Source organism: Oncorhynchus masou, chromosome 9, assembly GCF_036934945.1.
Source record: "Oncorhynchus masou masou isolate Uvic2021 chromosome 9, UVic_Omas_1.1, whole genome shotgun sequence".
NCBI lineage: Eukaryota > Metazoa > Chordata > Actinopteri > Salmoniformes > Salmonidae > Oncorhynchus > Oncorhynchus masou.
In genome coordinates, this window is record NC_088220.1 from 56,462,851 (window position 1) to 56,475,634 (window position 12,784).

Here is a 12,784-nt window from a genome sequence, read left to right on the forward strand (position 1 = left end):
ACTTTTGTGCGTTTTGCCAGCATGTCTGCTGTTTATGACTTCAAGCCTATAAACGGCAGGGTAGCCTAGTGGTTAGCGAGTTGGACTAGTAACCGGAAGGTACAAAACAAGGTACAAATCTGCCGTTCTGCCCCTGAACAGGCAGTTAACCCACTGTTCCTAGGCCGTAATTGAAAATAATAATTTGTTCTTAACTGACTTGCCTAGTTAAATATAGGTGAAATAAAAATAAAAAAACTCCCAAGATTAGGCTGGTGATGTGATGTGAAATAGCTAGTTAGCGGGGTGTGTGCTTATAGCGTTTCAAACGTCGCTCTGAGACTTGGTGTAGTTGTTCCCCTTGCTCTGCACGGGTAATGCTGCTTTGAGGGTAGCTGTCGTTGTGTTCCTGGTTTGAGCCCAGGTAGGAGCGAGGAGAGGTATGGAAGCTACACTGGCAATACTAAAGTGCCTATAAGAACATCCAATAGTCAAAGGTATATGAAATACAAATGGTATAGATAGAAATAGTTCTATAATTCATATATTAACTACAACCTAAAACTTCTTCCCTGGGAATATTGAAGACTCACTTTAAAAGGAACCACCAGCTTTCTCATGTTCTGAGCAAGGAACTTAAACGTTAGCTTTCTTACATGGCACATATTGCGCTTTTACTTTATTCTCCAACACTTTGTTTTTTGCATTATTTAAACCAAATTGAACATGTTTCATTATTTATTTGAGGCTAAATTGATTTTATTGATGTATTATATTACGTTAAAATAAGTGTTCATTCAGTATTGTTGTAATTGTCATTATTACAAATACATTTTAAAAATCGGCCGATTAATCGGTATCAGCTTTTTTTCGTCCTCCAATAATCGGTATCGGTGGTTAAAAATAATAAATCGGTCGACCACTAATATCTAGTCCCCCATTTGAAGAATTCACAAGTATTTGGACACATTCACTTGTATTTAGGTCATCCAAATGTTGGTATTTGGTCCCGTATTCCTTGCAGGCAATGACTACATGAAGCTTGTGACTACAAACATGTTAGATGCATTTGTGGTTTGTTTTGGTTGTGTTCTGGATTTGGACAATTCCAAGCTAACAGAATGATGCTCCGATTTCTTTCTTTTAAAATGTATTTCAAAGAAAAAGCAATGGTTTGTGCTGTCATTCTGTTCTTCAAGTAAATGTTTAAAAAAAACATTTTCTGTGGAAATTGTTGAAAGCCATCATTGTGCATAGAGTTGTATGGTTTGTTTAACTTTGCAATAATAGTTTTGGGTTTTCTGTTACCATGGAATTGCCCGTTATGTTTTGCCCAATAGGAACTGAATGGTGAATAATATTTTGTGCCATTTTGGAGTCACTTTTATTGTAAGTAAGAATAGAAGATGTTTCATGTGGATGCTACCATGATAATGGATAATCATGACTGAATCGTGAATAATGATGGATGAGAAGGTTGCAGAGGCACAAAGATCCCCCCCCAGAATTCTGACCTCCCCAGTTATTGGTAATGGTGAGAGGTTAGCATGTTTTGTTGTTGCATCTCTACCGGCATCTCCCTAATCATTATTCATCATTCAGGTACTGACAAAACATAACCCAAAACACAACCAAAACAAACTATAAATGCATCCAATGAGTTTGTAAAGTCACAAGATTGATTTCGTCATTGCGTGCAAGGAATATGGGACTAAACTTTTGACTAATTTATAATGGAACTGACAGCGTTTCAATTACTTTGCAGATATGAAACCGATAATCATAATATCAGTAAAAAAAAAAAAATCTAATTCCCAGTTTATTCTTCTAAACCAACTACCATTTCTTGGTAGTCCAAAAAATATTTGTATCAGGTTGTAAATCACAGCTTGCCTCATACATCGTTTGCTGCCTCCACCCATCTAGGATGCACTGTTTCAGTTTCAATGACCCCAAAACGGACGGCTGTAACTAAAGCTGGAAATGTCAATATAATCAAACTCGCAAGGACAATGATCACAAGCCAGTTATATGGCTAATATGCTAGCACACGTGTCAAACACAAGGCCCGTGGGCCTTATAGGACACACAAGCTAGTATGAATTAGTCAACAGTTGAGTAATCTACTTTATGAAATTACTGCCTGATGCGCTGGGATCAGTCAATTCAACTTCACTCATTGCTTTCGTATGTCCCGCTTACAGCGCGCCGCAGAGGGAACGTGCCAAATGTGGCTGTCTGGCTTCGGTTAAGCTTGACAATGAATAACCAAAAAACTAAACCTGCAACAAAACACAATGCAAAGGAGAAACGTGAAGGCCTATTGCAGCAACATTTGAGCAGTAGCCTCGGCTGGCCACTCAACTACAATACATTGCACCATACAGCAATGCTGCATTCAACCACACCGATGATCCTTGCTGTGCAAAAAAATGAAAAACACGTTTTAAGCTTAAATGTTACAACAACCTACAGCTATACCTTTTTGAAGTTATTAAATACTTTTTGACTAAGGTCACATTATATTATGCACATATACAAGCAGGGAAGCAAAAGCTGGGAAAATATGATTTCTGGATGCAGCATCCTATGGACATAACGTTAAGTGGACATTATAAAGCGCCATATTTTTTCTAATAAAACAATGGCCATTTTGGGTCGTAGTTGCACATCTGGCCACATCTGGCGACCTTTCGGATACTAGTCCAACGCTCCAAAATGACACAATACATTATTTACCATTCATTTCTATTGGGGACAAAAAAATCTGAAACGCAACCAAAAGAAACAGTAAATGTATCCAACAAATGTGTAGAGTCACAAACTTGATGTAGTCATTGTGTGCTATGAATATGGAACCAATACACACATGCAGTGCATTCTGAAAGTTTTCAGACCCCTTGACTATTACCACATTTTGTTTTGTTACAGCATTATTAAAAAATGTATTCAATTGTTTGTTTTTAGACACAATAAACTAGACACAATAATGAAAAATGAAAACTGGTTTTTAGATTTTTTTCTTTGCAAATTTATAAAACATAAAAAACCTATATTACATTTACATAGGTATTCAGACCATTTACTCAGTACTTTGTTGAAGCACCTTTGGCAGTATTTTTGGGAATGACGCTACAAGCTTGGCACACCTGTATTTGGTTGAGTTTCTCCCATTCTTCTCTGCAGATCCTCTCAAGCTCTATCAGGTGTGATGGGGAGTGTACTGCACAGCTATTTTCAGGTCTATCCTTCTAAACGGTTCACCAGATATGAGTGAAAATACCCTCAAATTAAAGCTGACGGTTTGAACATTAACCTCATAGTCATGGTTTGATTTCAAATCCACATTTTTGGAGTGTAGATCCAAAATAAGTCAAAATGCTTCTCTGTCCCAATAATAATGGAGGGCACTGTAAAAGGTGACATTCTGTACTGTCGCCTCAAAGGAAACATTGGATCTCAAATAAAAAAGAAAGAATTCCCTTTCCAAATACATATGGAGACGAGTGTATGTCACACATACAGTATATTATGCATATAAGAGACACAGACTACATGCAACAGTGGCATAATATTGTCCTGTAATTTGGGTCTGACATTTCACTCAGAGGTCAATTGTGTAACAGGGACTCAGTAAGGTGAGAAGATTCACACAGACCTTGGTAAAGTGAGAGTGGCCTTTAGGGGAGCAGTGAAACATGGATATATACACACTGCAGGGAGGCCTGGTATTGGAAGAGTTGAGCACCACAAAGAGGAGGTTACAGATAACTTCCAATGTACTTCAGGTCACTTTATTGGTGTTCCAGAATCTTGAGCTCATCAGCTCAGTGTCAAATATTTACAGACCAGATTTACAGACCACGTTGACATAGGTGACAACACAAGGTCGCACAAATAGGTAGAGCAGATCAAATATAAAGTTTATGTGTTTGGAAAGGAAAATAGACAATGGGGTTTAAATACTTTGGAGGTTATTTGTAAATGTTTATACTTCAGAAAAATAATCTTAGTATTATATACAGGTAACTGCCAAAATGAAAGAAAGACCAATGGGGCGTTTGGCCACCACATTCCGGAACAGCTTCAGTGCACCTTGGGATAGATTCTACAAGATTCTAAACTCTATCAGAGGGATGCGACACTATTCTTTCGCAGGAAATTCCATAATTTAGTGCTTTGTTGATTGTGGTGGAAAACGCTGACTCAGGCATCGCTCCAGAATCACCCATAAGTGTTCATTTGGGTTTAGATCTGGTGACTGAGATGGCCACGGCATATGGTTTACATAGTTACAATGCTCATCAAACCATTCAGTGACCACCCGTGCCCTGTGGGAGGGGGGAATTGTTATCCCGTGGACCTCAGGAAGAGTAGCTGATGCTTTTGCAGCGGCTAATGGGGATCCTAGTAAATACCAAATATGAGGGCATAGCCATAGTAGCCAAAATAATGGCCTGCCAAGCATTTTTATACATGACCCTAAGCATGGTGGGATGTTAATAGCTTAATCAACTCAGGAACCACACCTGTGTGGAAGCAGCTGCTTTCAATATACTTTGTATCCCTCATTTACTCAAGTGTTTCCATTATTTTGTCAGTTACCTCTAGATTGGGGCGGCAGGGTAGCCTAGTGGTTAGAGTGGTTGGGCTAGTAACCAAAAGGTTGCAAGTTCAAATCCCCGAGCTGACAAGGTACAAATCTGTCGTTCTGCCCCTGAACAGGCAGTTAACCCACTGTTCCTAGGCCGTCATTGAAAATAAGAATTTGTTCTTAACTGACTTGCCTAGTAAAATAAAAAATAAATAAAATTGGATTGACACATGCAATAAATAAGATGAAAAGGAAAATAGATGGAAGAGATTATTACATTTAGGCTGCTCAAAGATTGCAGGGTTTGCTGGTTTTCACGTAACACTTAATAAACTCCAATTAGGGAACTAGTCATCTGCATCTTTTTATTTTTTTTACTCAACCATTATTTAACTAGACAAGTCAGTTAAGAACAAATTGTTATTTACAATGACGGCCTACCAAAAGGCAAAAGGCCTCCTTCTGGGACGGGGGCTGGGATTAAAAATAGAAATAGATTAAATAAAAATATAGGACAAAACACACATCACGACAAGAGAGACAGCACAACACTACATAAAGAGAGACCTAAGACAACACCATAGCATGGCAGCAACACATGACAGCACAGCATGGTAGCAACACAACATGGCAGCAGCACAACATGGTAGCAGCACAAAACATGGTACAATCATCATTGGGCACAGAAAACAACACAAAGGGCAAGAAGGTAGAGACAACAATACATCACACAAAGCAGCCACAACTGTGAATGAAGAGATAAAACTGTCCAGTTTGAGTGTGTTGCAGCTCGTGCCATTCGCTAGCTGCAGCGAACTGAAAAGAGGAGCGACGCAGAGATGTGTGTGCTTTGGGGACCTTTAACAGAATGTGACTGGCAGAACGGGTGTTGTATGAGGAGGATGAGGGTTGCATCAGGTATCTCAGATAGGAGGAGTGAGGCCTAAGAGGATTTTATAAATAAGCATCAACCAATCAACCAGTGGGTCTTGCGCCAGGTATACAGAGATGGCCAGTTTACAGAGGAGTATAGAGTGCAGTGATGTGACTTATAAGGAGCATTGATGGCAAATCTGATGGCCGAATGGGAAAGAACATCTAGCCGCTCGAGAGCAACCTTACCTGCCAATCTATAAATTACGTCTCCGTAATCTAGCATGGGTAGCATGGTCATCTGAATCAGGTTAGTTTGGCAGATGGGGTGAAAGAGGATCAATTACGATATAGGAAACCAAGTCGAGATTTAACCTTAGCACATATTCAAGTTGCAGGCTGAGATAAGGACAGTGTACTGTTAGCCGTACTCCCAAGTGCTTGTATGAGGTGGCTACTTCAAGCTCTAAACCATCAGAGGTAGTAATAACACCTGTGGGGAGAGGGGCATTCTTCTTACCAAACCACATGGCCTTTATTTTGGAGGTGTTCAGAACAAGGTTAAGGGCAGAGAAAGCTTGTTGGACACTAAGAAAGCTTTGTTGTAGAGTGTTTAACACAAAATCCGTGGAGGGGCCAGCTGAGTATAAGACTGTATCATCTGCATGTAAATGGATGAGAGAGCTTCCTACTGCCTGAGCAATGTTGTTGATGTACATTGAGAAGAGCGTGGGGCCTAGGATCGAGCCTTGGGGCTGATACCTATCAGGATTATTTGTGAGGATAACATTGAGGAGAGGAGCCTTTTCTGGGTGTTTGGAGTCATACCTTGTGGGATTGGTGATAATCTGAGAAAGATTTAGAGAGTCCCATTGCTTTATGACTTGATCAGGTGGTTTAAGCATGTCCCAGTTTAGGTCACCTAGCAGGACAAATTCAGACTTAATGTAAGGGGCCAGGAGAGAGTTTACGGGAGGTAGGGTACAGGCCGGTGCTGATGGAGGATGATAACACCCAGCAGTCAACAAAAACCAGCAAATCAAATTGTTTGGGGACAGCCTTGGTGGAGACAACTGAGCACTGAAGGTGTTCCTTGGTAAAGATTGCCACTCCATCACCTTTGGAAAATCTGTCTTGCTGAAAAAGGTTATAACCAGAAAGGTTAACATCAGTATTCAAAACACTCTTTCTTAACCACATCTCAGTAATGACCAACACATCCTGAATTGGAGCTGTGAACCCACACTTTCATTTTAGGTAATAAGCTTCTAGAGTTAACGTGCAGAAAACCCAGGCTTTTACGAGAGCAGGAATCCGTGAAACAGATATCGGAGCACAAGTCAGAATTGGGGCTAGAAACAGTAGATGGGCCAGGGTGTACATGCATATTTCCAGATATCAACAGTAATACAATCAAGGCACGACAGAGGACAGGGAGAGCTCTGCAGTGTTGATTTATGACATTTGAATGCACATTAGATGGCAACGAGATCATATTATACAGCAATATCATCAGGTAACATGAATACAAAGCCGGCGAGAGGGGGTTAGAATAGGATGGGAGGCCAAAAGTCTGTGTAACCAATAGAGAGTCAGAGTCCCGAGTGTGGGTACAAGCATAGTCTGTCCCACGGTTGGGTAAACAAGAATGTTCATAGTCAACAAAGCATGCAGGAGTCATGAGGTAAATAGCAAAATAGCAAAATGCACAAGAAAAAATATATAACGACTTGGGTTTAGCCATTGTAAGTTCAGAGTCACTCGCCCCAACAGTGCCTGTGTGCCGGAGGCGAGCAAAAGCTCGGGAGAGAGGGGGGAGTGGGGTCGGGGTACCTGTCCCAGACAGGGGGAGACGACCAGGGCAGATGTTGAACAGATCGCCAGGTGAGTCTTTCCCTTTTGGAAATGTGAGGTTCATTGACATTGCCAAACAACACCTTAACCCACTATGGGAATCTGGCAGCTTTCAATCATCTCATCAGGATTTAAATTTATCAGTTGCTCTGTTGCATTAAAAAACCAGCCAACACTACAGCCTTTCATTTCATTATTTATTTATGGTTAATTTGGATAGGTACAAATACAAAAAATCCTTTACACACTAAAGGACCTGGGTTATCCACCCTCTATAAAAGGGGCAAATATGACCTTAAGCATACTGCTAAAGCAACATTCAAGTGGTTTAAGGGGAAACATTTAAATGTCTTGGAATGGCCTAGTCAAAGCCCAGACCTCAATCCAATTTCAAATCTGTGGTATGACTTAAAGATTGCTGTACACCAGCGGAACCCATCCAACTTGAAGGAGCTGGAACAGCTTTGCCTTGAAGAGTGGACAAAAATCCCAGTGGCTAGATGTACCAAACTTATACCCCAAGAGACTTGCAGCTGTAATTGCTGCAAGAGGTGTCTCTTACAAAGTATTGACTTTGGGGCGGGTGAATAGTTATGCATACTCAAGTTCTGTTTTTTTGTCTTATTTCTTGGCATTTTTTATATTTTGTTGCCTTACAATTAATTTAAAATTGATTTTTTTTGGGGGGGGGGGGTTTGTATCATTTTATTTACACAACATGCCTACCACTTTGAAGATGTAAAATATTTTTTCTTGTGACACAAACAAGGGGGGTGAATACTTTCGCAAGCCACTGTATGTACACTCTTAGAAAAAAATGGCTCACTAGAACCATAAAAGGGACCTACAGGTACAGCCTGCTAGAACACTTTAAGGACAATTTTTTCTAAGAGTGTATTCAGTGGTTGACCCTGCTGTCTGCTCTCCCCAGCTTTGAGAGAGACAAGACGGCAGTGCCCTCTGCCCGCTGCGGTACCCGCTGTAGATGAACGAAACAAGCGCTCTCTGAGTGCTAGCAGTGAGGACAGCTCAGAAAGCTGGTCCCAGATCGCCCCTGATGACGACCCCCACGAGGAGACCAGTAGTTTTATCCAGCTGAGCGAGGGGTCAGTAACCGTAGCAACCAACCACTGCTCCGTCCTATCATGCACCGCTCCTAGCACTCCTACCGCTACTACCGCCCTCGCCGTCCGTCGCCCTCTCATCAGCCCATTGCTGCTCACTCTTTGCTGTCCTGTGCCAGTCTTCGGCCTTTGCTGCTGCAGTGGAATAGCTGTCTGCCCGGGGGCTTTCCACTCACTGGCAGAGAGCTCACCTAGTGCACTCAGCCCTACTCCTTAACAAGCGTGGTGTGGAGCTCTTGGGGCCTGCAGCCTGCGCTGAAATATAGTTAGAGAGAGTGGGGCTGCAGCCGCGCTAGCATAGGTATGATGTCACACTGCTTTTCACGTATCAAACGCCCACAGAACATTAGCTTTATCATTCCCTGCTTCAGCTAGTGCCATTTCTCAGTTCCACAAGCTAGTCTCATACTGACACGCAGCCAAGCCAAAAGACTGAGGTAGCAAGTCTATTACTGCCATTCCTCTAAGCCAGGAGAAATGAGACCAGGGGATAGATAAAAGAGTGGGATGGATACAGTTGTAGACTCCAGAAGACCAGGAGGAGGGCTGTATGGCTGGCTGGCTTCAGCTTGACAGTAGTGGGGATGAAATGTGCGCTGCTTTAATCTGCCAGTGCAGACAGCTGTGGCAGAAACAAACACCTGGTCGCTGTTGCCTTCCTCTCCACCTGACCACCTCATCCCCGATTAACTCCGCTGCTGACACTGGACATGGTCGCCCACTCCGCCCGACTTCTCAATCGTTCCACATCCCCCATCTCCACACCGAAGGGCCAATTGCCAGTCAGGTTCTCTCTGCCAGCCCAGCCACTCTGCTCAGCTGCAGCTGCTGTTTCTATGTTAATCACCAGCTAATGAACAACGTTGCTCGCTTCACTGCAGCTCCTTGTTGTTCCTTTCACAAGTCACTGATTGTGTCACATTTCAAGAGACAGGATGTGAGTTTTGGTTCTGTTTGGATTTGCAGGAACGGGAACAGCAGCACGTCTAGCCTGGGTCTGGCAGACTTGGAGGGCTTGTCTGACATCCCCAGTCAGAGCACAGTGAACAGGTAACTGATAACTCCTAACAACATGAAAACACTCCGACAACGTGCAGGCTATACTCCTACAACACAGCGCTGAGGCTTTAAATAAGGCCCTTTGAACAGGAGAATGCAGTCTCTAGTCTCTACCCTGTTTATGAAGTGTGTACTTGTTCACCACCTCATGAAGAGATCAACCGATGTAGGAAGTGTGGATGATCCATCCGGCTAGCTACCCCATGCTTACACTAATTAAGTGTTTTTAAATCCATGACAGGGAGTAAGTAAATTCACGCCCACTGCTAGATTAAATAAGTGTTTGCACCCCCCAAAATGTTAAGGAAATGAAACATTCAGGACAGAACAAATAGGTAAGGAGAAGGATTAAGATTGACAGGTGAAAAATATTACATTTTCCTTTTTCTTCCTTTGTTTTTAGTGTTATCCCTTACTGAAAAAAACTGCTGCTGTAAATCTGGCCTAACGGTAGAACGTGAAAAAAATCAGAACGCGACCTACTGTATTGTCTTAATGGTCATGTTCTCTGTTCTCAGTGAGGAGGCAGACAAGGGTCACCTAAGGGAGAGCAAGGAGAACGTAAATGGTGAGTAGTGTCACCTTGTCTTACACACACACATACACCCATACACACACACACACTACATCACACTGTCTCATTTCCATGTCATTACTGTCTATATCTGTCACACAGGAAACTCAATTCTCTCTGTCTCCCCTACTGTCTCAACTTTGTTCTCGTTTGTCTTCGCGATAACTTCTATTCAGCCTCTTCACAACCTCTTCACTGTAAGATCTCTACACACTCAGAGTTCTATGAATATTCTAACTCAAATGTCGAAATTGTAAATATATCACTGCTTTATCTCTGCTGTGGTGCCAGTTAAACATTTTAGGTCAATATAGCGGCATTGTATCCAGTGTTGGGGAAACTACACTGAAAATAAAGTTTACCAAGCTACAAATTACTTCACACTGGAAGAAGTTAAACTTCACTAAAGTTACCCTTAATAAAAATATAGCTTACTTAACTAAAGTGACTTAGAAAAAAGTAATTCACTACATCCCTTAACTACTTCTTGAGATATTGCAGTACCAGTCAAAAGTTTGGACACACCTCCTCATTCAAGGATTTTTCTTTATTTTTACTATTTTCTACATTGTAAAATTATAGTGAAGACATCAAAACTATAAAATAACACATATGGAATCATGTAGTAACCAAAAAAAGAGTTAAAGAAACTAAATATATTTTAGATTTTTCAATGTAGCCCCCCTTTGCCTTGATGACAGCTTTGCATTCTCTCAACCAGCTTCATGAGGTAGTCACCTGGAATGCTTTTCCAACCATCTTGAAGGAGTTCTCATATATGCTGAGCACTTGTTGGCTGTTTTTCATTCACTCTACAGTTCAACTCATCCCAAACCATCTCAATTGGGTTAAGGTCGGGTGATTGTGGAGGCCAGGTCATCTGATGCAGCACTCAATCACTCTCTTTCTTGGTCAAATAGCCCTTACACAGCCTGGAGGTGTGTTGGGTCATTGTCCTGTTGAAAAACAAATGATATTCCCACTAAGAACAAACCAGATGAGATGGTGTATCGCTGCAGAATGCTGTGATAGCCATGATGGTTAAGTGTGCCTTGAATTCCTTGAATTCGAAATAAATCACTGACAGTGTCACCATCACACCTCCTCCTCCATGCTTCACGGTGCAAACCAGTAAATACGGAGATCATCCGTTCACCTACTCTGCGTCTCATAAAGACACGGCTGTTGGAACCAAAAATTTCAAATTTGGACTCATCAGACCTAAGGACAGTTTTCCACCGGTCTAATTTCCATTGTCCATGTTTCTTAGCCCAAGCAAGTCTCTTATTATTATTGGTGTCCTTTAGTAGTGGTTTCTTTGCAGCAATTTGACCATGAAGGCCTGATTTATGCAGTCTCCTCTGAACAGTTGATGTTGAGATGTCTGTTACTTGAACTCTGTGAGGTGCAATCTGAGGTGCAGTAAATTGCTGATTTCTGAGGCTGGTAACTCTAATGAACTTATCCTTTGCAGCAGATGTAACTCTGGGTTTTCATTTCCTATGGCGGTCTTCATGAGAGCCAGTTTCATCATAGTGCTTGATGGTTTTTGCGACTGCACTTGAAGAAACTTTCAAAGTTCTTGACATTTTCCGCATTGACTGAGCTTCATGTCTTTAAAGTAATAATTCCACAAAATAACAAGTTAACAAGCCACACCTGTTAATTTAAATGCATTCCAGGTGACTACCTCATGATGCTGGTTGAGAGAATGCGAAGAGTGTGCAAACCTGTCATCAAGGCAAAGGGTGGCTACTTTCAAGAATCTCAAATATATTTTGATTTGTTTGACACTTTTTGGTTACTACATGATTCCATGTGTTATTTGATAGTTTTGATGTCTTCACTATTATTCTACAATGTAGAAAATAGTAAAAATTAAGAAAAACCCTTGAATGAGTAAGTGTGTCCAAACTTATGACCGGTACTATAGATCTAAATCTGAAATGTTAAATTGCCAGAAGAAAATTGCAGAAATAGAAATACAAGTTGCAATAACTGTTCACTCTGGAGTCAGATGTTAACATCATGTGTAATTTAGCCTTTTAAAAACGCAAAAAGTGAGAATGAGGCACACAAGAAGTGTTTCAAGTTAGAATTAGGCAGGTCTGATGCCGAAAACAAAAGTAAATTCTTGCCTACTTCACCCATATTTTATTTGTGCAAAAAAAGTAGTGTTTAGTTCCAGTAGTTAGCTACACCACTAAATGGCAAAGTAATTAACGACTAAAACCACTACCAAGATTTTAAGATTTTAAGTTTAACTACCACCAAGCTACTGAAAAATGTATTTAAATAGTTGAACTAAATGTATTTCACTACTCCCCGACATTGATGGTATCAAGCCCTCTATACCCAACCTAACTTGAACCTATTTAGTGCCAAATCCATCCAATGTTCCATCGGACCTCGGCGTAGCTTTGGCATTGACACTACACGAAGTGAGCTTGATGTATACAGAAAGTGGGCGTGATGTATTTCCTGTGTGTGTTGCAGAGGGCAGCTCCCTGTGGACAGTAGGGGGCAGTAGCAGCCACAGGGAGCTTCTGGTGGTCAACTGTGACTTGGATCCAGAGTGTGTGGACTCAGAGCTGCGCTTGGCCCTGCAGTGGATCGCTGCCTCCGAGCTGGGCCTGCATGCCGTCTACTTCAGGAAGTGTAAGGAGAGGACGTCCAAGGTGGGTGCAGCACAGCAGGTACACAGACTCTGATTATGCCCCTACGCGT

At 41.6% G+C, this 12,784-nt stretch overlaps 1 protein-coding gene across 2 annotated transcripts in view; it reads left to right on the forward strand.

The window, feature by feature from the left end:
• LOC135546285 (A-kinase anchor protein SPHKAP-like) overlaps window positions 1–12,784 on the forward strand; it is a 36,463-nt gene that overhangs the window by 22,033 nt on the left and 1,646 nt on the right. Inside the window, exons 8-10 of one of the 2 annotated variants that reach the window (XM_064974590.1) lie at window positions 9,391–9,474; window positions 10,002–10,051; window positions 12,554–12,753. In XM_064974590.1, the coding sequence (XP_064830662.1) occupies window positions 9,391–9,474; window positions 10,002–10,051; window positions 12,554–12,753 (334 nt within the window). The remainder of the gene's footprint in view (window positions 1–9,390; window positions 9,475–10,001; window positions 10,052–12,553; window positions 12,754–12,784) is intronic. The other variant, XM_064974591.1, reaches the window with a different exon arrangement.